This window comes from Clinocottus analis, unplaced genomic scaffold, assembly GCF_023055335.1.
Source record: "Clinocottus analis isolate CAN_PGR_092001 unplaced genomic scaffold, fCliAna1.0.p SCAF_1, whole genome shotgun sequence".
Classification (NCBI taxonomy): Eukaryota; Metazoa; Chordata; class Actinopteri; order Perciformes; family Cottidae; genus Clinocottus; species Clinocottus analis.
Window position 1 is genome coordinate 18894447 of NW_027175820.1, and position 24836 is coordinate 18919282.

At 42.2% G+C, this 24836-nt stretch overlaps 1 protein-coding gene across 4 annotated transcripts in view; it reads left to right on the top strand.

The window, feature by feature from the left end:
• Nucleotides 1-11089, top strand: part of hcn4 (hyperpolarization activated cyclic nucleotide-gated potassium channel 4) — a 64355-nt gene extending 53266 nt beyond the window's left edge. For 3 of the 4 annotated variants that reach the window (XM_068602897.1, XM_068602728.1, XM_068602980.1), the window contains 2 exons: nt 4011-4175; nt 5863-11089. In XM_068602897.1, the coding sequence (XP_068458998.1) occupies nt 4011-4175; nt 5863-8177 (2480 nt within the window). In that variant the 3' untranslated portion in view covers nt 8178-11089. The remainder of the gene's footprint in view (nt 1-4010; nt 4176-5862) is intronic. The other variant, XM_068602811.1, reaches the window with a different exon arrangement.
• The last annotated feature ends 13747 nt before the right edge of the window (nt 11090-24836 follow it).

The following is a 24836-nucleotide window of genomic DNA, read 5'->3' on the forward strand; positions in this document are numbered from 1 at the left end:
GATAGCTACACCATAAGCCTGTCCCATGATTTCATGCAGGATTTGGGGAGCATTGCGAAGAGCCACAGGGGTTGATGTGAGTAAGCAGTGGGAGTAGAGCGTTCATAAATACATTGAATGTAAGTCACGAACCGTCAGCAAAAGCCGTTTTGAGCTCGACAGAGAAGTGCAATTGGCTGAATATAGGGGTGGTGACAAACCACTGTCATTAAATAAAACCTTGGGTCATTTGGATTTTTTTTCCCTGAGATGTTATTTATTTAAATAATTAACATTTCATAATGATGAGTGTATAGTTTTTTTAATAACTCATGACATTTTTTTTTACAATTAATCTGTTCATATATATATATATATATATATATATATATATATATATATATATATATATATATATATATATATATATATATATATATATATATTGTACACACAATCTACAGCAGGGGTGTCAAACTCATTTTAGTGAAGGGTGCTGCCCATTTTGATCTCAAGTGGGCCGTACCAGTAAAATCACAGCATAACAACGCATACATGACGACAGTATTTCTCTGTTTAAGTCATTGGTGAAGGTTTTTGGATGATAAACTCAGTGAAATGTCTAAAAACGTTATCCTCCATTTGCAGCTTGTACTTTCTCCCTGAATTTCGTCACAACGCCTGTTTTTCTCCCGATCAGTGCTGGAGCACCGTCTGTAGCCCCACTGAGACAGCACGGGTCCAGTCCACTGTGACCCGGTCCAGCACTTCTACGAGAGCGCTAAAAATGTAATTCACTGTAGTGATGTCTGTCATGGGGATCAACTCAAGGAACTCCTCGGTGACCGACAAAATCTCATCAACACCACAAATGAATATGGCCTGTTGGGCAATATCTCTTGTAATATCAGAACTTCCATCTATTGACTATGGATAAGTGGTTATAATGCCTGTCTGTCAATCAGAGGATTGATGATTCAAATCCCAACTGTGCGGCTTTTAATTTAAAAAAAAAAAAAGTTTATTTATTTAACATTTGTGACACATGTACACATTACACTTAGTAGAAATAAAATAATGGTTATATGTATTTTTGGGGACGAATAGAAACATAAAATGCAGAACCTTAAATGTTCAATAGATTAATTGTGAATGATCTATTACTTCGAAAAATAATAGTAATCTTGCGTTAATATGAGCAAAAAAGTTGTTTTCATTGCATTTTGTGTGAAGCCAAATATGTTGTACAAGTCCTGATATTCAGGAGATTATTGAGCTTCAGGCCGACCGCATGCTGTAGCCACTCAGCACTCAAAGACATCCGCAAATCACTTTTTTGTCCACTCGGACCGAGTTGCACCAGACCTGGACCCTGCCAAGGATTTTTGCCCTGCACTTGTAGTTCAGATGGCACCGCTAAGTGTCTGGGCTTCACTTTCTTTCTGCAAAGACAGTTGGATGAGGCCAGAGGGCTCACTGCAGCTCACCGCCTCGTCTTTTCAGTGTGGGCTTCATCCAGAAGGCCACGGGACAAGAGGATTTAATACAGAGCTATGATGCTCCTCTCCAGAGGGGATTACTGGAGCAGTGCTTTGGGAAATAGAACCCCACCACAGAAATGGCCAGGGCTGTCCCGCTAACACACACTTACAGTACATACACACAGACACACACACACACACACACACGCACGCTCACACACGTAAATACACATATAGGGAATATAGTGAATACACATGCACGCAGAGACAGGAGATTGTGGTATTTTTACTCTCTCACATGCACGCTGCTCTCTTGCTAACTTGGCCATTGTTAATTCACCCATGCTCTCTCTCCCTCTCACATATATGCATCAACAGTAATGCACTGCACATGAGGTTGTTTTTTATGCCACGTACAGAGTACATTACTCATTTTCTGCTCTGTCAAATCATGCATTTTCCCATCATCCACTGACCTATCCTATATTTTAAAGCATCATTAACAATCATCTCAACCACAAAATCCTGTAAAATCTAATGAAATCGATTACAATTTCTGGATTGTGAACGCTACACAATGTAAATTAGGTCGTGTTTTACACTGTTTTGCGGTCACTCGGCTCCAAGACAATGTTTGAGGCCATTTTTATTGGTGGTGTTTAGGGTCACTCTGTATTTTAATTTTTTGACCATAGAGAATAGTGATTTTAATTAATCTTAAATTGCACAGATATTTAAAAAAAAAAAAAACCTGATTATTCAGTAATACCAGGAAGACAGAGGGAAGATTTAATATCTGGTGCTTGCCAGCATCTGTCATCGACAACAGCTATCATGCTGTGGCTAATTAACTGAAAGGCTTTTCCTCTCAGTTAATTATCTCCTTATGCAGCTGCCTGCTACGGCTGTCATTTACAGAAAGTTTTCCACCTGCAGTTCCTAATGTGAGTGGTGTGCATTGTCAAATTGCAATTGGCTACTTTGATCAAATCTTGCATAAACAGCAGAAGGCCACAACAAACCACACAAACATCTACTCTCTTGTTGACACAAAAGTTATATGCATTAAAAATCAGCAAAACTCTGACATCCTTAAGAAACAACCGATGGAACATAAAGGTGGTACAACACAAAAGGTTAATGTCCCATCTCATCTTTTAAGTTGTAAAGTTGTTTAACCAAGACTTAGACGCTTCCATAACATAATGTATCATGCCTTCAGTATGAATAGTATGCATAGGTTGAGTACGAACGTACTATCAAAGCACTTAGGCAGTGAACACTGTCCAGACTAATGTGTAGGTTTTGTTAATATGTTGATAGGAACTGCTTTTAAAAGAGATTAGAGAGGTTCTGTCATGATTTGCTATGGATGTAGCTATCCCTGAAAACACACAGACGTGTTGACAGCATCATACTGTATTTTGTCACACACAGCTCAATGTCATCATACCCACATAGAGAGGACGAAAAATACAGGGTTACTGATGTTTTTCACGAAATCAGACACTAGCCAAGACTGTACCAGGAGGCTCTAACTGTGTGTCCATCTCTGTGCGTGTATGCGTGCATCTGTTTGTGTGTGACGGGAGGTCAGGGAAATGTTAATACAAAACCCACAAACATCAACATTCTATAGATGTGCAATATCCAAAAAGGGAATGGGACAATGGAGAAAATATAGTTATGGTGCAGAGTCAAACTATGCATATGATTTCAGGAGATAACTTGGGTGAAGAATTATTTTTTTTTAAAATGGATTTGATGTAGGCTACAGGGGGGAAGGTGGGAAATGCATTATGTGAGAGAATTGAGAGCATGTGTGTGAAGATGAGCTGGAAATGGGTTTCTGAGAAAGAGAGTGTGATAGCAAACAAAGGAAGGGAGGGCAGAAGATGAGATGAAAGCTAAAGAGAAAAGACATTAGGGAATGTATACAAACACATGGCACACTAACGCATACATCAAAGTCATCTAACCCCTGTCCATATAAATACCATTTTATATAAACATACAGTACATATCAATGTAAGTATATCCATTTTCATATTGTATATAAAGTGTATATATAGAATATCTAACTATACCTTACTCTCCCATACTGCCTTGCTCTCATGAATAAAACACTGGCATAGTCGTCATGCAGACACACAAATGAAGTACTTTCACATACATTTGTTTATGTGCAGATACTGACTCTGACAGAAACACATCCCACTTGACTAGTGCATGCATGCACGTGCTACATCTGCATACAGTACAGACACACTTGCCAGGGCTCTATAGCCGTATAGCTTGTTTATTGGGCCATTATTTTCCTGGGCAAGGCAGATGAGGGCTGGTAGACCCCTCACCTCTGAATATGCCATTCCTGTGAGTAATGCCATATGCAATTAAAGAGAAGGTTGTAATGCTAAAAGATGACACAAACCCAGTCTTGGGTTCACGTTTTGCTTACACAGTGCCACTTAGCATTCAGTATCTGCTGGGGGAAAAATTTAAATGAACTCAATTACATTACCGTCTCTTGTCTGCTGTGTTTTGTTGCAGAGATTTGTTTGCTGACGCGGGGCAGAAGAACAGCCAGTGTCCGAGCGGACACATACTGTCGCCTGTACTCTCTCTCCGTGGACAACTTCAATGAGGTGCTGGAGGAGTATCCTATGATGAGAAGGGCATTTGAGACTGTCGCACTGGACAGGCTGGACCGTATTGGTAAGAAAATATATGTTCAGCATGGTCCAATACGCTGTAAAGAAATGTATAACAATCCACACTGATACTCAGAAATTACTTTCAAAGTCATCTGCATATAAACATGCAGATAGAGCTTTGATATTGAAATGTATGACTTCTCTGACGCATACAATTGATATTCTTTCCATATCCATCGCTGTTCCCAGGCTCAGTCTGAGTAGATGAAAAATTCACAATGAAAGGCATGCCTGTATCATCACTCAGCCATCGCATCATGCTCAGTTTTATCCTCAGCTATGTTTAGAATGGAAGATAGAGAAACTGCTTGAGGGGTTCTCTTTGTAGAAAATGGCTGCTTTGAAAAGATTTGGTGGGCTGATATTGATGTTTCTGTCTCCTATGTATGTCCTTTTTCCTGGGCGTGATGCTCATATACGCCCTTCTTTACTTATTACGTAACTTACACAGCAATTATCCACAAAGTAATTACTGTCTTGATGGGCTCAGAATCTGATTTGAGGTATGCAGGTGATAAAGGGTCCGATCGCGACAGGGTCAAGCTGGATGTGGATTCAATACCTCAATGCAGCATCTCTTCTAATCTGCAAACAGCCATACCAGAAAATGGAGAGATTGATCTGGGCCTAATTGCATTTACAATAGATTCGGATTTCACTGCCTTTTGTGCGCTCCAAATTGAAAATGGCAGTCATATGAATTAACCCTGTCATTGCTAGTGCGACCATTCAACAATGACTAATGGACTCTGTGGCCAGAGTTGCATACGTTTCTGTGTAAGGTCGGGTCAGCAGTTAGTATGCCTGTCATAGTGATGCAACTTCATTTTGTCTCTTTGACCTTGTGCTCAGCTCACAGGGACTTCAGAGCAATTGTGGTTGTAGGCTGAAAGTGGAAGGAAGCAACTAGGAGCAAACATATTGTGAAAAAGTCCATTCTTTTGCACTTCAGGACAGATGCTTTTATTGCTCTTTTACTTGTATTCTGTGCAACGACAATAAAGTTGAATCTGAATTGGATTCCTGTATTGAATCTCAAATTCAGGTATTATGCTTTTCGTGTGTCATCAAGTGGCTTATCCCATATAAGTTATAAACTTTGAAAAAAATACAATTTCAAGTTTGTCTTTGATTTCAAGATGCTCCTTTTTTTATATCAACAGCCCATAACAGGAAAGAGAGATAGAGATGACTAGACCTATTATCTCAGTGAAGCTCACACTCTATCTCAGGCAGAACTGGCACCTTATGGTACAATGTTTGCATTATTTTTTGTCCCTGTTACCTAGATAATCACAGTAAGAACTAATCAAACATACAACGCCTACACCGTCAGCTGTCAGTTTGAGCTTCTGTCTTCGGGTAGTTATCTCCCACCTATCTTTTGTTGTTTCTCCTTTTCCGTGTTTTGTTATGCTTTGTCTTTCCCATTCTGCTCCATCCCTCTGTCTCTTTCTTAAATCTCTTTTCCTTCCTTTATCTCACTTGTGATCTTCAGGTGCACATTTCTTTTGTTATGTACTTTCATCGCTGCTGCTGTGCCAGCTTATTCTATTGGAAAGGGCTGTGTGAAAATAGTTTGGTTACGCCCAAATGTCGAACCGGTTCTAAAATTTTTCTTTTATGTTTTTTTCTCTCAACTGTCCCTTTTTATGTGTCTGATTTTGTATTTGAATTTGCTTTTACAGGCAAGAAAAACTCAATCCTGCAACACAAGGTACAACACGACCTCAGCTCCGGTGTACTGAACTACCAGGAGAGTGAGATCATTCAGCAAATTGTGCAGCATGACAGGGATATGGCCCACTGCGCCCACCTCTTCCAGAACGCTCCACCCCAGACACCTCCATCTCCTACCCCTGTCATTTGGGCCCCCCTCATCCAAGCCCCTCTCCAAGCAGCAGCTGCCACCACCTCAGTAGCCATTGCCCTGACACACCATCCCCACCTTCCACATAGTCTTTTCAGGCCTCCGGTTTCTGTTCTGGGGTCCCTGAAGGACCCTCCTAGCCGGCTAAAGAAGTTCCACACATTTGTTTCTCCATCCACAGAACCTGGCTCTGCCGGGGACTCCCCTTTCAGCACAGCCTCTAAACTGGACACTGCGATGGACATGCCATTGCTGGCCTCTTTTCGGGCTCTGCACATGACGTCAGGTACAGGGCCAACTGGCTCTAGTCAACAGGCCTCAGGTAGCGGAGGCCAGCATGGACCTAGTGGGACTGGCTCTGGATCCAGTGGTAGAGGGGCCTCTGCTTTCCCTTTTGGACCATGCTCTTCCTCCGGTTCACCTTCATCTAGTATGGCTCAACTACACCCACAACCACAGTGTCAACAGCCGTTTCGGTCTAGCACCCCACCTCTCTCAAACCTCTTCAACCAAGGATATACAGGTGAAAGCACAGGGTCAGGGATAAGTGGAGGGGTAGTTGGAGCCTGTGGTGGTGCTACAGGGTGGTCTTCAGGTGGCGCAGTTGGAGGGTCTTTGGAAGGAGCCATGGGAGGAGACACTGCTTGGGCTGGAGAGGACTTCACAACTGGAACGATAGGGCCACTGCCTGGAGTGCACTTTGGGTTGGGGGGAGCTACTGGTGGATCAGTAGTCGAGATCTCAGGGGATTCAATGGGAGGAATATCTGAAGGACCAGGAGGTGCTGCTTGTGTCAGGTTAGCAGGTGGGGCATCAGGAGGATCAGCCGGGGGCATTACCTGCGGGTCAATAGGAGATGCAGCCAGGAGATCAATGGGAGGGACGTCTAGGGGATCAATAAAAAGAGCTTTAGGGGGCTCAGTAGGAGGGGCTTCTGGAGAGTCAATGGGAGGGATGACCACTGGTGGATCATTCAGAAAGGCTTCTAGTGGATCAATAGGAGTGGTTTCTGGGGGAGTGACAGGAGGGGCCTCTGGGGGACCACTTGGAGGAGTGTCTGGCAATTCTATGTCAGGGAATAATGGAGGATTGTTGGGAAGGGTTTCAGATGGATCCACAACTAGCGATATAGTAGGTATAGGAGGCAAGAGTGGGCCTGGGGGAACAGTGATTGGAGGACATATTGGCAGAGCATCAGGAGGAGCAGTAGGGAGCCATATAGGAGGTCCTACTGCTTGTACTGTAGGAGGGACATCTGCTGGAATTACAGCTGGGCTTCTTGGTTCCTCGTGTTGTCAGAGTCCTATATCTACCGGCTCATCCAGCCCTACGCCTGGGCAGCTTCTACACAGCCAGCCACCTCCCAAGCCGCCTCAGGTAGCTCCTTTGCAGCAGTTTGCTGGAGGAGGAAGGACTACTAGTGGCTTAAACCTCTTCCATTCCCCTCCACATGGCTCCCCCTCCTCTAGCAGAGGACAGCACAGCCAGCAGCCTGCTGAGGGCTCCCCATCCTCTCTCAGCCATTTCAGCCTGGCAGGCCTCCAGTCTGGCTTACTGCCTCACCAGATGTCCCTGGAGAGGTCTGCCCTAGCCTCCCTAGCCCAGTATGGTTCAGCAAACGCCTCCCCCTGCCTTACCCCAGTGGCACCCAGCCCTACTATTCAAAGCCCAGTGGCGGGTAGGACTTTCTACTACAGCGAACCTTCAAGTGCCACAGGATCCTACAGTTCTCCGTTCATGCCTCACTCTTTTCTCCCTTCACAGCCTCCCAGCCAGCTACACACAACAGAGAGAGATTCTCCATTGGGCCACTTTTCTGAGGACCTTTTATCCAGCTCGCACCCATCTCTGCCCCAAGAGGTGGTCCAGGCCTTAGGCCACCATACCGCTTGCCCCTCTGTAGAAACTGGATATTACCCCTCACCGTTTTCCTCGCCCACTCTTGTGCCCAAACCCTGTAGCTCAGTGCCAGAACACATGACTCATCCAATCCACATATCTCCGGGGCACACTCACCAGACTCACCAGTCCCCTGGAACCTCCCCGGCCTTGCCTCTACGGAGGGCCTCTGCTGCCTACTCATCAGATCTAGAACCTCAAACTGTTCGCTCTAAACTCCCTTCCAATTTGTGAGGATTGATCACACCCTCCTGTGCTCCTCTAAATTGAAACACACACAAACTATCTTCATGTGTGAGATGTTTTTTTTTTCTGTCTTCAGACTTCACTGTGTCCCACCTCATTTTACCAAGATCTTTAAAATTACTGTGATTTAAATGACACTTTACCGGGTAACTCGGAGCTATAGAATACTCTCTATATATTTTATGTTTTGACGTCTTTTTATTTATACATACTGTACATAGATAAATATATACATATATATTTAAATGATAAGTTATTCAATGGACTAGGAGGGTGTGAAAAAAAAAATCTAAAGGACAGTCATTTTCTTTATTACCTATGCCAAATTCATCTGGTGTAGTTTTGGACGACAATTCAATTGACTACACAATAATACTCTTTTTCCGCAGGAACCTATGCACTAATACCTGCATGTATAAATGCTTTTTGTGTGTTTAAAAAAATATCTAACTTTTTAGCTAAAACAAAATGCTTTGAAAAGCTGAATCTTGTACCATCTCATACAGGATCACATATTGCTGATCCTTAAATGTATCTATTAGATTGTACTTATTTATCCAAAACCTAATAAGAGATGGAGAAGACATTTTAGGAAACCAAAAAGACTTTTCCTGTGGGGTTCATCCACCTCCTCTTGGCCTGTCAATCCTTATTTTATACCACTTTATTGTAATAATAATGTTTTTTGAAGCAGGGGGAAGGGGTGCAAGAAGCAACCCTCCATATCAATATTGAAGCATAACAATATGTGAATGACTGGCTTTCTGCAGAGTCCTCAACCATGTCCGAAGAAGTTCACTTTGTCTTCCAAACTCATGCCACCAATGTGTGTAGAAAGCTAATGTGTTGTTTTTCTTTCCTGACTGTGTGCAACTGTTAATGTGTGTTAGTGTGGATAAGTGTGTGATTCAATGGAACAGTCGGATGCAAGGAAAGACTTTTTCCTAGACTGATCAAAAGGATGTTGGCCTTTTTCACTCAAAACCTAGGACTTCCATTAACTACAGCTTGTGTATTGCATGAACCGTTTGCTCAAAAATAATCAAATATATAATGACCACAAAACTAGACATTCAGTCATTGGGCAAATGCAGTACATACAGTAAACATGCTGAAATATCCGAAAAGGGAAATATGCCACTTGATATTTGATTTCTACATTACTTCATCTACTATAGCTGCTATGTGATCAATATAGACATGTTTCCTCATTGAGGGCCAGTGCTGAGTTTGAGATGTTGCTAAAAGTAGATACTGTAGCAATGGTAGCACTGTGCCCTCGGGGCTTAAGAGACTGTTCCCTAACTGAAATGGCCATTGGTTAAATATCTTTGACGTTTTCATCAGTAGCCATTTCTTCTGCCAAAGTGTCCTTTAGCAAGACACAGAACTGACTCAATTAGTGTCAGGCAATCTGAATAAACGACTCAGTAAGTTGTCCAAAACAGCCAACTCTTTACTGCATGTTCTCCTTAAAGTTGTATCATACTCCTGCGCTGCTTTTGTCACTCCGAGAGAAATTGCTCGCACGAAGGAACAGGAAAGACCTTGAAATCCTTTGGTTTGAGTTTTGTCAAGATGTTTGAAGGATCTTGACTTCAGTTTTATTTACATTTCGTCTCTGAATAGTATAAAGTACATACATGGAGCATTTAGATTTAACAGTAAAAATCAAAGATGGGAAAAGGTATATTATATGTGTGTATTCATTCAAAATCTAGTGGAGCTGTCAGAGAGCCTCAAAGTGGTCAAGAAAACCGAATACACAGTGGAGGAAGCTATCACTAAACTCCCAAAGGACAGGAGCAGTGATATGCTTCTACATGTTTTCTGTTGCTCATCACCAAGACATACCCAGGTTCCACTCAGACAGCTGAGTCCCTAACTCAGTCACAGCACTCAGCCACAGCAGCCTAATTTAACAAGACGTGTCTGTAATCTCTTGACCCTCACAGGCTATCATGGACTCGCACACAGAGGTGCACGGTGACCACGTTTTTCCCTCATTAAAGTTCCCAGAAGTCCCTATAATAAGGTATAGGGATACTAATGACCTGACACACAGCTGAACGTATGCTCATTTACTGAAATGCACACATGTATTTCTCCTGGCAAAAATAATAAATATTCAACTAAACTTTTTTTCTTTCCGCAACATTTTGTAAAATTACAGAATTTGCAGTGAACAAATCTATGACCAATTGATTTTCCACTTATTGCAGTCAGATTAGACAGGCCAGTTATATAGGCAGCACTTGTATGGAGCCACATGACCAACAGCTGAATGCAGTATGCCCATAAATGAGCTGTGTTACTAGTCATGGGAAATGTAGTCTATCAACAACTGACATGTGATTTGATTAGGCAGAATTAGGGGAAGTAGACACAGCAAGAACTCCATGATTAGCTTATCATTATAGAATTACTTTTGAATTAGATTACATAAGTGAAATCAATAATGGATCATAGCATTCATCTGGATACGCATGACCTTTTCATGGTCTTCTTCAAAGATGGAGTAACAGTTACTAATAGCTTGAGCAGTTGTTTGTTCACATCTCCCACATTAGACACTTCATCTGCATCTGCAGTTAACTATCTGAAAGTCTCTGAATCATTTTGTTGGCCTTGAGCCTTATGGTAGGAACCATCCAGAGTGGCTCATGGTGGTGAGAGACACAGCTCTGAAGCACACGACACAATAAAAACACATAGGCATTAAAACCTTAGTCTTCCTGTATCTGCTAGCCTTGCACATAATCAAACAGACTGCTTGCCTCGCACATCAGGTAAAGCCCCCTCTTTTCTTCACAATATGACCTTATTAAGACGTGGAGTTGCAGAACAGTTTGAAGTTGATCTGTGAGACAAATGTGTAGATGGAGGAGACATTGATGCACTGAGGGAATGATGCAGTCAGAATTTCAGCCACAGGGAGGACAGGTAGACGACTACCCTATGGGGTCCTCATGCTGACAGGGCATCTGTTTTCTCGTGAGGACTTGTGGCATATAGCTTGTGGATGTCAATGTTCAATCAATTCATATGGAGCATTGATATGTAGCTAGCTGCTAGTGTGTGTGTGTGTGTGTGTGTGTGTGTGTGTGTGTGCGCGTTTGAGTGTGTCTCCCGCACTGCCAAGCACGGTCGATGCCTGAGGCTGGACGCTGTCGGAGGAAGGTGGGAAAGGGAGGCAGAGGTCATAGTTTACTGAGAGATAGACATTGGACAGGGATTGATTAGTCAGCCTGAACTTAGTCTGGTCCATTATCACAGATAAGTGGTTTTGGGGAGGTTTGGCACAGTGTATCAGCTAAATCTGTCACTGTCAGTTAGAGAGCTGACACAATCTGCATGATGTCCTGTCTGTTTAATTTGGGGCAACATCATTGCAAAATCTGTCTTGGACTTTTAATGCAAGAAAACTGCCAACTTGGAATTGAGAAAAGCAGTTTTTTTTTTATTGATGACATTGCAGCTTTGAAATGATGTAATGTAAATTAAAATGGGTTTCATAATAGTTTTCTCAACTCACAGAAGACCATGTAATCCTTCATTCCGTGCAAATAACTAAAAGAGGAGTAACAAGATGTTCACCTGACATCAATGTTTATTCTAATAGAGGATTTGATATTTGCATCCAACCAGACTATTTGTTGCTGCCTAGTAGCGTAATGTAGTAGAGGAACAGTATTTTTAGATGAATCAGCTGGGAATTAGATATGGAGCCTTTGAAACTTTGTCTTCTGAGAGAAGCGACATATGGAAAACAACTGTGACTCACCTGCTCATGCGGGGAACTATTTTCATGATGTCTCTCTCTGCGTCACCCTTCTGAACATGGCGAGAAAACAGTTGTATGAGAAAAACAAAGGAAATAGTCACAGAAAGATCACAATAGCAATCTGTCCAAAACGCTCCAAGCTAATTTGTTCAGAAGTCAGCGCAGAGAAAATGATGGAAGAACACCTGCCATGTCTGTGTTTTGATCCTGGAAGGTATTATTGTGTAATTTCAATATCTTGCATTTGTGTGAAAATGTTGTTCTATTTCAACTGAATCAAATCTAGGTCAGGGCTACCAGGTCTTGAGAATTAGGGGTACCTAAGGGAAATATACATAAATTCATAATGTCTGGCAGAAGTTATTCATATTTTCCTCTGCTTGAGACCAGGCCCGGCTCTGGCCCTGCTGTTGGCCCTTGCTGGATGTGTTGTGAAGCAGCCAACTGGTTTGTAAGTTGCTTCAACGTAACCCCCCATCACAGAGCTTTGGTGGGGCTCCACATGGCACCTCTGTATCATTTCCAAATTCATGGTTGTTTCTGTAAAGCAGCACTCTCCGATTCTGTTTGGTGCACTTCCAATTTCACTGCCTAATGTTAGCCTCCCTCTCCCTTTGTACTACCCTACTCGCCCATGAATACGGGTTGGTGAATCAGCGATGCACACTAATGAAATCATTTGCTGTGATTGAGGATTAGATGTAGCAGCAGCGGAATCGAACCTGCAATTTCTCTCGGGAGAAAAAGGCACGTGTGTCTTTTTTTCCGAGGCCCTCGTTATTCATTCATGACCACAAATCCCTCCTACCTTCTCCAATCGCTCAATTTATTTCCTACACCAGAATCAGGTGCTCCGTATGACAATGTACCTCAGAGTGATTGGATATGATATGAAGATTGCTATATGTAGTGAAAAGTTGTGTTTATCGTAGCGTCTAATACGACTGACCTCTTTTGCTGCCACTCCAGTGAGATGGAATAACACATAATGTTATTTTGACCACAAAGTGAGCTGTTGGGCAGTGTTACCTGGATATGACCTAGTTTAGGGAAAGCATGCAATAGTGGGGAGCAAATAAATTCACACTACGACTGTATCACCTTCAGATCCTTCATGGTAACGGCACTGTATAGCTAATAGGCTTGAGTCTCTCTTTGTAGCTGTCAATATGAAGTCAGTGATTCATCCTACTTTTGTGCGTTTTCATATTTCAAATTGAACATAACAGACTAACAAATATACTTAGATGTTTAGATTTGGATCATATGTTTTTCTACTGGTTTAAAATCCTGTGTGGAAGCCAAAGGTGATGCTGCTCTTCGCTGGATTAAACTGGGGGGAAACAGAAAGGGCACGTTTATATTACATTTGGAGAGATAAAGGTTTACTCTAAAAATCCTGCTTTCGAATTTATCCTTCATTTGTGGAAGTGTGTACTATAATTCCACTTAATCTGATGTTGGAAACCTACTGTTGACATGGTACTTATACAGATTTATATATTTCCATAGGACCTATTTATATTTCTGTATTTATTTTAGACTCTCTTAATAAGTGATGTCATCATCACCATAATGATAAGCAATGTTCACCGAATTGTGTGTGTACAGAGTTCATAACATATTCATGATTTTTAAGGAAACGTGTCATTTGCATTGTATACTCTCTTTACTTTGGTGCGGCGCAGGAGCGGGACATTGTTTCATAATGCTACAGAACAAGACTTTCTATCCGAAGGCAGCGACTGGTTCAACACTTCTTACAAGGACACCTGACCTTTTGGGGAAGACAGTATTTTGACCGCTTTGCTATTGATCACTGGATATCTATTTTTTTCTGCATTTAACACGGGAACTATGGGCAAAAGCAATAAGGGAACTGTACAGGTATGGTGTGACTGGATGTGTACCTGCGGGACATTGCACTGACCCACGCGACAACCACACACACAGTAGCCGTGACTCATGGTTTGTGTGGCGGTCAAAAGAGTGAGGCGGAACCTGCATTGTCGATAAGCACACATACTGGATGAAATAAAACGGTATAGAATAAAAATAAGGAACATCTGCCTGGAGTCTTTTTTTTTCTTTTCTCTGCTGACATGCATCATGCTCTTTATTGCACATCACAAAGTCGCTGAGCAGAATACAATATGTGCACCCCTCTGGGGCATTCTGAGGCAATTTGTATCGTTTATGTTTTGCCTACAGGTGTGTGGATGCAGTAAATGACAAATGTGTGCGTTTCTCCCCTCCATCTTCTGAGATGGGTCTTTCAGCAAACAAACCTTCCCTCACAGATGCACACAAAGAGCGGTCAAGAGGCAGGTGAGACTCCTCGCAATACTGGGAATGTTGGCAGTCCGTAAAAAGGACAGTCTGCGTCGGCCCCTGTGAACACTCAGCCATCTGCTTCATTAGAATTCCCCCTTGAGGTAACCTTCCCTTCTCCAAGAGCAACTCATTGAAAGTGAAGGGCTTTGTTTTAGATTGTCTATTGTAATTACACATTATTCCCCTTCTCTGATGCCTGCTTGCTGGGAGGAGAGGGGCCAGCTTACAGTCGCCCGCTCGGCATCTGATGGCGACAAGAGAGCACGCGGGAACGCGGTGTAATCGCTGAATGGCCGCTGCTGCCACGTGAGCCCTTTGCTGCCTCGGTATGTTTTTTTTTGTTTTTTTTTACAGCGGGCCAAATCAGCGATGTCACGGTGACATCCTCGCGGTTGAGGTGGCTGTCTCTCTGCTGCCATACAGTGGGACGACCAGCACCAGCACTAATGCTTTCCTCTGCAGCATCTGGGATAATCTGCTCTAGTTCTTCTTGTGTCAAACTCAACAGTAATTAATCCCACCATTACCCTGCAGGCCTCAGGGTTAAAGCACTGTATATGCATGTGTCTCAAGTGTTTTCTTTTTCCAGATAGTCATTTTCATCTTCACTCTGGTACTGGAGGAGGGTGAAAGCCTCGACTTTTACATAGATTAGAATGTGTTAGTAGTGGCATGTGAGAGGGACATGGGGATTTGGGTGGATTTCAGAGAAACTTGAGCGTCCTGAAAGTCTAAGATCTGTACAGATCAGTAATGGATAAAATGTAGTGTTCTTACTTATATCCAGTACATCACAAATTACATTACCTTCTTATCACATCCTCTTTTTGTCCTATCTAACTTTTATATTTACAAGTTTGTTTTTCAGTGAAATGCTTTTACTTTTCCCACATCTTCTCACGCCTGTAGGATGCCTGGCCGGCTGGCACTATGTTATTTTGGCAGCCCAGGGCCCAGAGCACTCAGAAACAAGCACACAGTAACTACAGCACATCCGTATTAGTGCATTTTTTCCCTTTAAAACCCTGCCTTCAAAGCCTTTTGACATCTGCCAGTTTGTTCACAAATATTGTCCAAATGCCAACTTTGCACTGCTCCAGCTTTTGACGCACATGGCTGAAAGTTTTCTTTCTGTGTCCGTGTGTATGCGTGTGTTTTCATGCATGTGGGTGACTCTGTACTTGTGCATGCCTCCTGGGTTTAAGTTCATGAAAGCATACGCATGGATAACATCAGAAAGATGGCCACAGGTTGCCAACCTGATGTCCCCACTCTGCCCCTTGCTCTGCCAACCCCACACCCAAAAAGCCCAGGCCCTCTGCTCAGTCCTTCTGTCCTTTTAATGAAATATCATGATGGTCAGGAAAGAGACATATGCCCTACTTAGAGGAAGAGGAAAGCAGCTGAACTATGTGTGGGTTAGAATTAGGAAAAAAGGCTCCAAGCTAATAGTTCCTATCGTCAGGAGAAGACATGTGAAATTTGATTAGCTCAGTGTACGCATGTCAAATTAGATTTCCTTGTCCATGAGTTCTATACACATGACTGTGATGGAAACATTTACAGGTACATTTACAGAGCATAAATTAAAAAGGTACTTCAGGGTCCACTTTAAAACTTGCATCCAGATACATTTGTGAAATATTGCTAATTTTGTGGGGTTCCTAGTTATTTTTCAGATTACATTTTTTTAAAAATTTACAAACAGAAACAGCTAGGCTTATGAAAAACAATACAGTGTTCAAGTAAAAATGTAAGATTAAACCCGCATTTTTTGGTGATGTTGTGACCATAAAAGAATGTCTTCCGGCTCTGGGTCGATGAGTTGTTAGTCCCATCAAAGAGACTTTCCCACATATAGGATCAACAAAAGAAACGATTTGTGGAGCAGAACTTTGTTCTTTTATTTATATATGTTTTCCTCTCCCGTTATTCACCTCGCATTGTTGCTTACTACTATTGGTGTGTGAATGCGTGTATAGGAGTCAAATTTGAAAGATTTTTTCGTCAAGTTAGGCAACTGTATTTCTGTTAACTAGAATTTCAAATTAAGGATGTTGATGTTTGTACGGACTGCCAAAGACTTTGCTCATCGTATCATGTGATCTAGATTCAGTGGAGGTGATGTTTGTGACATTAGTTTTACTTATTCCACCCCTGCTTTATTCATATTGTGTACATACATTGAACGTATTTCACAGTCAACTCTTCTTTTAATAACCGTTGCTGGTCATTTTTATGTTATTCGGTGAGTGTTAATCGGAATTGAGAGACAGATGTTGATGTGACGACGTGCTGCCTTGAGCTGCGACCTCACTGTGATATGTCAGCACAAGAACCAGCAGCTCAAGTTGTCACCCAGCCATCTGCTAACAGTCCGTCCTAAATGTCTGTTTCTAAGCACAGCCAATCCCCCCTCCAGACCAACCCTGAGAGGCTGATGCACTTAGATGCCCACTTCTGACTAGGGAGGCCTAAATCCTTCTTGTGTTGCTCATAAAATGTTTAAATATCTTTTATTGATTTGTTCCTTGGAATTGAATTGCAGAGATTAATTCCAAAATGTGATATCCGCTATCCCCAAAATATGCCCCCTACTCTGTCTAACCGATTGCTTGCATGAGAGTAAAATATTCCAGTGGATATTTTTTGACTTTTAATTTGAAGGCGAGCGATGTTTGCTCCTGGTTTTTGAAACGCTGTGCAGTAAGCTGCAATTTTGTTTTCTCCACAACAAACTTAACATTGCAAAGAGACCACATGCATTTCAATATATTAGCATGCAATACCGTTCAGTGGATGATTCATGCGTTTTTCATAAACCACTCTCTCTACTAAAAATAATAGCTGAAAAAAAAAACCCAAGAGGAACTAATTTGAATGAGAGGAAAATACCAGTTTCTTATTTTTAGCAATGATAATCCTCCATGACTGGTGATCCCTACAATACCATCCTCCTCCTCATCCTCTCCCCCAGTGTGAGTTGATACGGAAAAAAAGATCTCATCCCTCTTCCTCTCTTGGCTCCAGAGATGCTGCAGCATCCCTCAACATACACCAGCGCCTGCTTCTCACAGGCTGAGGTTAACCTGTAGTTTGCAGGAGGCCCAACCCCCTCAGCCTGCAGCCTCTGTTCCCAGTTTATCATATTAGCCTGTGCCCTTGAGCATTTTGCAGCCAGTCTCATCCTTTGAACCAAAGAGAGAAAGCAGACCCGGGCGGCCATACCATAAATCATGTGGGTTTAAATTCTGACAGCAAATGGCCTTGTACTAAACCATTGCCAGGCTTAAGAATGGAGCGTCTTGGTTGGCTGTGGTGGTAGGCTTGCTTTCCTTCCATGTCTCCTCTTCCAGCTTTGAGAGCGATCATAAAATCATTTTTTATTAAATTGTCTTTGGCCTTGAAAACAAAAATTAATATTAGCAGCACAATATGTTGCGTGATAAAATCATGCCGATGTGAGAGCCATGAATAGCTGAGGGAGGTTGGGATCAAATTATCATGAACCGTATCTAGAAAAGCATAATTACAGCCATTGTTCAGAATAATTAAGACAGTTTGAGTGTCATAATTGACTCCCAAAGTTATAACGGTGCAGAAGAGCCAGTCTGTTGAGCAGAATCATTTCTGGAGGGCAGCGGAAAGGCGGTGCAATTTTGAAGTCAGCCAACCAATGCACTGAATGTCACACTGGCCCTGCTGACCTCCACGCTTCATCTCACCTGCAAATTAATGTATTTTAAACTGGTGGGGGGAGGTAGGCATCCATATCAATTATGAGTAGAATCCCCTGGATTAATGGGTTGAAGTCCTTATGTGAAAACAAACAAACAAAAAAAAAAACAGGCATGTGGTGGCCATCTTGATGCGTGCCCCAAATTCATAGACAAAATGTTTCTTATCAACGAGGTAACAGATGGAATGCACATAGCAAAAGAGTCACAGTCCACATTGCGTTCGCCCTCTTCACGTCAAGTGGCCTGTAATGTTATGTCATATCGCCCAGGAGAGCTGTTACATGCAGCAGTGAGTGGAGTCCGAATCAGCTGGGATTGTTAGACCTCACTACAATGAAAGCCTGAAAGCTTTTTCACTGAATGATTTCTTTTCCCATTGTGGAACATAATAATAATTTGTCGCTGACCACCTCTGGAGTGCTTAAGAGTCAGGAATAGATCTCACTATATGGCTTAAAGGACTCCTGAACAATCCACTGAATGAGCACATTCACAAAACGAGGACTGTGGAGGGAGAAAGAGAGGGGTGGGTGAGGAAAGAACGAGGCAGAGGAGACTAAAGAATGAGACGTGTGCAAAAAGGGAGACCTCGAGAAAAATGTATTAAGTTCAACACAATATCTACACGGCCTAATAAATTGTGAAACACCAATAAATGACTGATATTCTGTTGTGACCAGGGCTGGTCCTCTGTTTGGCTGCTGCTGCGAAGGGCACTTTTGCCAATATGAATTCAGAAAGAATCAAGTCACATACCGCTTTAGGTGATATGCAGGTCATTCAGGCATTTGCCAATGCAGCCTTTCTCTCTTTCTGCCAGTCAGCACTGCGAAGTTGGAGCATTTATGGCAGGTTCTTGATAACAGAGATATATCTGTAAAACGTTGCTATGTGACTGACATACAAAATAAAGGTATTACTATAAAATAAAAACGTGCAACAAATCTGCACTTTCCAAATATTGTTTCAAATCACTGCTGGTTATGGTATATTTAAAAAGTGTGCACATTAGCTGGAGACTTCAGATGTGTATGTGTTGCTCGTCGTAACTTATGTAAATGCTTGGCGTAGATGATAACCACACAGGAGTGTTTTTCCACCGAGGTATTTTCCATTGTTTTTGTAACAGTCGAGTGTCATGGTTCAGAGTCAGGTGTCTTCTAAAAATAATCTTCCTGTCTGTATCTTTACCAACAGCCATCAAGGAAGCAGGTTTCCCAGAGGCGAGAGTCTATACATAACATGAAGGAAGCAGATGCTAATTTGTGTAAAAGGATGACTCACTTTCATTAGCAGAGGTGGATCCTTTGGAGCTATTGTACCTTTGATGTTTCCTCCTCAGGTGTCTCAGGGATTCGTTTTTTTTATTTGCAAAGTGTGCAAGATTTATATTGCACGTATGTCTGTTTGAGTGTGTAACCACATAGCCCACAGCAGTGGATACAATAGAGAGTTACAGTACGCCGCCAACTTCCCCAGAGAAAAAAACTACAAGAGGGAGGAGGGAGGAAAATTGTATTGTGTTTGGTGTGTGTGTGTGTGTGTGTGTGTGTGTGTGTGTGTGTGTGTGTGTGTGTGTGTGTGTGTGTGTGATAAGAAGGTTGGAGGATAGGGTGCAGGAGAGGACCCGTAGTGAAGGAAAGAGGAGGAGCATGTGAGGCTTGTGCAGGGGAGAGGAAAAAACGATAAGGTGATGGCCGAGCAATGGCGTCGTCCGCGGCCACGCTGCGTGCACTGTAGGCGTGTGCACGTTCGATTGTGAGGAAGAGACGGACAGACAGGAAGAGAAAGAGGCGGTGTTTTTGAACATCCAGTTCTGCTTCCTTTCTAATCCTGGCACAGCCGTTGGGATTAAAGGAGGCAGTTAAACTCTGAATATTTCATGATTTTTCTGTCTACCACAAAGACATTCAGATAATTATGCATGCTCAGTTCTGATGTAGTGATTAGAAGAGTCGGACGTGTTTCTTGATTTTCTTATTGACCTATATCTCCTTTTCCCTGTTGCCCAATCGACAATCCGCGAAACGACAATAGGCACAGCAATTTAAAGTGGTTTGCATCGGGCTCCATTAGGAGTTATATTTGGAGTGTGAGTATTTATTTACTCATCATACTCATAGTACCAGGACTTACTGGCTCTCCACTGCAACAATTAACATTTTCTTTATTTCTTTAAGTCTTTTCAGCTGGTAAGGATGCTGTTTTTTGTTTGTTTGGGACATGCAGCTTTAGCCTCAGTCTTACGCAGCATCATATCATGTGTGTTGCCATCAAGTGCATATTTACGACTCCTTTACAAGATTGTTATTTATAAACTTAAAAATAACAAAGTCAGCATGCAACATTAAAGTCAATTGGAGAACGTCTTTATACCAACTTATTGATTAACGTTGATTAGCTTGCCAGCTACAGCTGATACAATCCGTGAGTCAGTTTAGGCCACAAAATTGTTAGTCGCCAGCTAGAAATGAGAAACTTGTTCTCATTCCAAACTCCTATGATGCTTGGTCTGGACCCCTCGGTGTCACTTTCTAACGCGCCAAAATTACGTTCAGGTACGTTTGCCGTTAACATGTTGTTAGCGTAGTGAAAAAACACTTGCTTAAAGGCAGCGAAACCTAGTTAGGTTAAGGAAATAATATCTGGGTTTGGATTAAAATTACTGTTTGTGAAGTGAAATGTATTATATGTCACACACTCTATGTCATCATGTTTTGACTTTCTTTTGATGCATACAGAAGCTAAAAGGTGTCAGTATTTGACACTGAGAATGAGCTCTGGCTGAAATGAGAAGCCAGATTGTTTACCTCTATCTGAAACTAAGGACCCCTTGTTTCAATAACTACTAAAACATGTTGAGTGGCAAAACAATATGCCCCTGTTATTGCTATTGAAATGTGGCTAAAAAGTATTTTAACCGATTTTGAATGAATAATCTGTTTTTGGAAATAAAATATGTGTTTAACACAAGCTTAAGATGTTTATGAGTTTTGTTTTAGAATATTAAAACCTTTTTTGCCTCGAGCAGCCCTAGCCCCGCAGCGGCCATTATCAGACAAGGAAATTATAAAATAAGTCAAGTGACATTTTCTACAGGCTCTCCGGAACCACGATGTTGATTAACTTAATTTAAATTGCTGAAATACAGTAGGGCCTTGTGGGAAGAGTTATAGCCTAACAGAAAAAAAAACTTACTGTTAATAAGATTATGTAATTACATAAACCCCATAACCTTGCTGTCACTTTTGCGCGTGGCCATAATGTTTCACTAGATCGTTAATAAATAAACTTTACAAAGTCGGATTTCAATAAGACACCTTGCTTACCCTCAGAGCTTGTAGGAATCTAATAAAGTACGATAGATTATTGTGGGTAGTATATTAGTACCTCGAAAATCCAAGTGCGGCCAGGTTATTTTTTTATTTTTACACCATTGACTTTTCAGACTGTAACGGCTTCCGTGGTCCGGGGATGTTTCTTCTAACGCGTCACACTCTTAAGCAGGCATTAATGCAAATGTTAATACCTAACAGGCCCCAATCCAAGCATGTTTAGGCATAAAGGTTATAACTTTTTTCCGTTTTTGAACTGAACGACACAGTTTTTTGACTAAAACTCCTTAGGAACAGGCCAAGTCTTTGTTTTATGATTTTTCCTGCAGATTCCGATTTGTTTAGGTCTTCATCGTTACAAACGGGGTCTTACAACTCTGTAGGTTGTTGTTTAGGCCTTGAACCATGAAGTTGGAAAAACTCGGAGGCGGCTCAAAAAGGTATTTTTAGGAAATCTTGCTCAGATCATGCTGGATGTTTATAGTTATAATGAAAATATGGTACACATTTTCTTTTCTTGGTTACATTTGTTCACAAATAGTATTAGAACTCATTTGGGGTTCATATGACTACTTGAACAGACCTCGAATAGCTCTCGCCCCACCCAGGGGGGGATTCGGGCTCAATAGGTTAAATACGTCAGTAGGTATTTCTTCTGGGAATTTTGACGCTAGTAAGAGAAAAAAGATCATTGCTAAAAGCTGTTGAAATGAAACTAGTCACTCATGCTACCATGGTGTTGATTTATTATGCGTTTTACTTCTGGGAAATGCATTCACACTCAAAAATCATGAAAGTGGACTTCATTTGGAAGTGGATTTTCATAGTTTAAAACATGCATGTATCATAAACGTATTTGCCACAAAGTATTTTTTTACCGCAGTATTACCCCCTCCCCCCCTCAAAAAAAAAACCTATTGGTTTTCATCACTTCTTTTCGACAAAGACAAAAACCACCTGAAGCAAACATAAAAAAAATATTTTTGGCAATTGAGAAATTGTAAGCATTTTATTGTTTGAGTTAACTGCCCACTCAGAAAATATGGTCAGGAAAGATCAAGACATACCACGAAATGTGGTGCATATTTATGTATTTATTCCAAGGTAAGTTGTACACCTACCATATTTTGGGAAAAAGTGTGCTTGCTTTGTAAGCTGGTGTGACTAACTGGCTGTATCCAATCAGTGTGCGGATTGACCGCAGTGAAATTTCTTAAACTGCATTGAGGGAGTTGCTGAACGAATTCAATAATTCCCACATGAGACAGAGCTTGCACTCAAAGAGGTGCAATCCACTTCCTAATCCCCTGCCAAAAAAGTGAGCGAATTGGTTTTTCCCTGGTTTTGTGTTGGTCGGCAGTTAGTAGGCTCCAGTGCTCTAATAAGTATCCAATTCTGTCTCTCTCTCTCTCTCTCTCTCTCTCTCTCTCTCTCTCTCTCTCTCTCTCTCTCTCTCTCTCTCTCTCTCTCTCTCTCTCTTTCTCTCTCTCTCTCTCTCAGCTCTCCCACCGACACTCCTTTCTCCCTTCACCTCCCTCCAAAGCCCCAAATCACTCTGACTCTGAAGCATACAGTTAATAAACCTAACTGCCGGCAGGGAAGTGCTAATGTTACCTATGTATGTTTGTGCATGCGTGTGAGCGACAGCGAGAGCAACCCTGGTCCTCTATCTGTATGTAAAGTCCCCGCCGGAAAAGCCACCATATCTGATACCGACGGCAGCTTGGAGTGAAACATCAATCCACGAGAGCCATTTTTTTAAAACCTCATAACCAAGATGAAAATATCCTCATTTCGCCTCTGCGAAGGAACAAATGTGTGCTGTATGTGGGAAAATCAGCTCCTAAGTGTTGAAGACAGAGTTCATTATCGTAGCAAGATGGCGATGAGGCGTCAAAGCGAAAGCTCAATTTAGGTACGGATGTTCTGTGCTATGTCACGGCTGAGAGGCTGGGTCACTCAGTTTGATATGCAGGTGCACAGAAGCCCCGGGTTTCCTGCACCAAGCCCCGGCAGTTCTCTTGTCAGAGGTGTACCGAGGCGTGACACATAAAGACACACACACACACACACACACACACACACATATCCCCTCTTAGCAGCCATCCGCCACAGGACAGCTGATAAAAATATCACAAACCCTATCAGGCAATTAAACACGGGGACGCAGCGGAGTGTGTTGGCTGCTTAATGGCTTCGGCCTCCCCGCAGAGGAGCCAGTGTGACTGGCCAACAAGGGGGATACAGACCGCTGATGGAGTGGGAAATCAAAAGGTGGGTGAAGCGGCTACATTGGTCTCAGTGAACAGTTTTTCTGTCACGCCGGAGAGGAAGGGGGCTGAGGGACGTCTTACCAGGAGGAGGACATGTTTAAACTGCGAAGTTAAGTTAGGCGTTGTAATAAGGAGAGTATTCATCAATATTACAACATGTCGGGACAACTTTTTAATGGGTTGTGATTTATAAACTTTAAAGTTGTGGGTTTATAAATGGGTAATGCATGCTTTGGCAATGCTCTATGTATCAATAATGTGTCAATAACGAGAACGCTTGATGGTGTTTATCCTCAAAACATTTGTATTTTTAGCTTATTTGAAATGGTTTGTACATTTTAATGGATTCAATTCATCAATACTTTAAATATGTGGAATACGCTATTGACTACCAGCTGTTGCTGCTCTGTATCCAACAACATATTGATGTCCCTGGGCTCCACTACAGCAGTTACACTTAAATGTATTATCACATCGAGGAAAAACGTTGTATTCTCTGGGTTCTCTCCACACAGCACAACAAAAATCCAACTTCTCAGGCTTCAAGTAATGTATTTTATGCTTGGACAAATCAGCGTCCTGTGAGGAGCTGCTGGCAGCCATGTGTGTGGCTTAGAAGTGTGAGAAACGAAAAACAGAGGTGATTCTATCTTCATAATATCTTCATTTAAAGAAAAGCAAAGAACTGCAGTAAAGGCTATTCTCAATGGAACAAGTGTGTTTTCTCTTCTCTCGACTGGCTCCAGCAATAGTTGGATTGACAGATGGTTCATCCAATCACCGTCAGTATTTTTTGAAAGTGCCTGCCTTCACCTTTCTAATGACGGCTTCTCAGTCGGTTCCTTGTAACAAACCATCTGGCTGGTCAGGTGACTGTGTATGCCGACATCCTACTCCTGATCCTGCTTCACCTCAAGACGTCGACGTCTACGCTCCATGATGGACATGACATCGGTTCGACGATGATAGAGGTTGGTATCTGCTCCATGTCTTGGCTCTTGGCATGTCTATCACTCTCACCTCAGCAGTGGCTCTGAGATGGGCTACATATCGCCTCACACAATCTCAGTCAGCCGATACCAGGAGGCACCATGTGGACTTGGATAGAGACACTACTTCATTTTGGTTTTTAGTGTGTGTGTGAGAGAGAGAGAGAGAGAGAGAGAGAGGCAGTGGGTGTC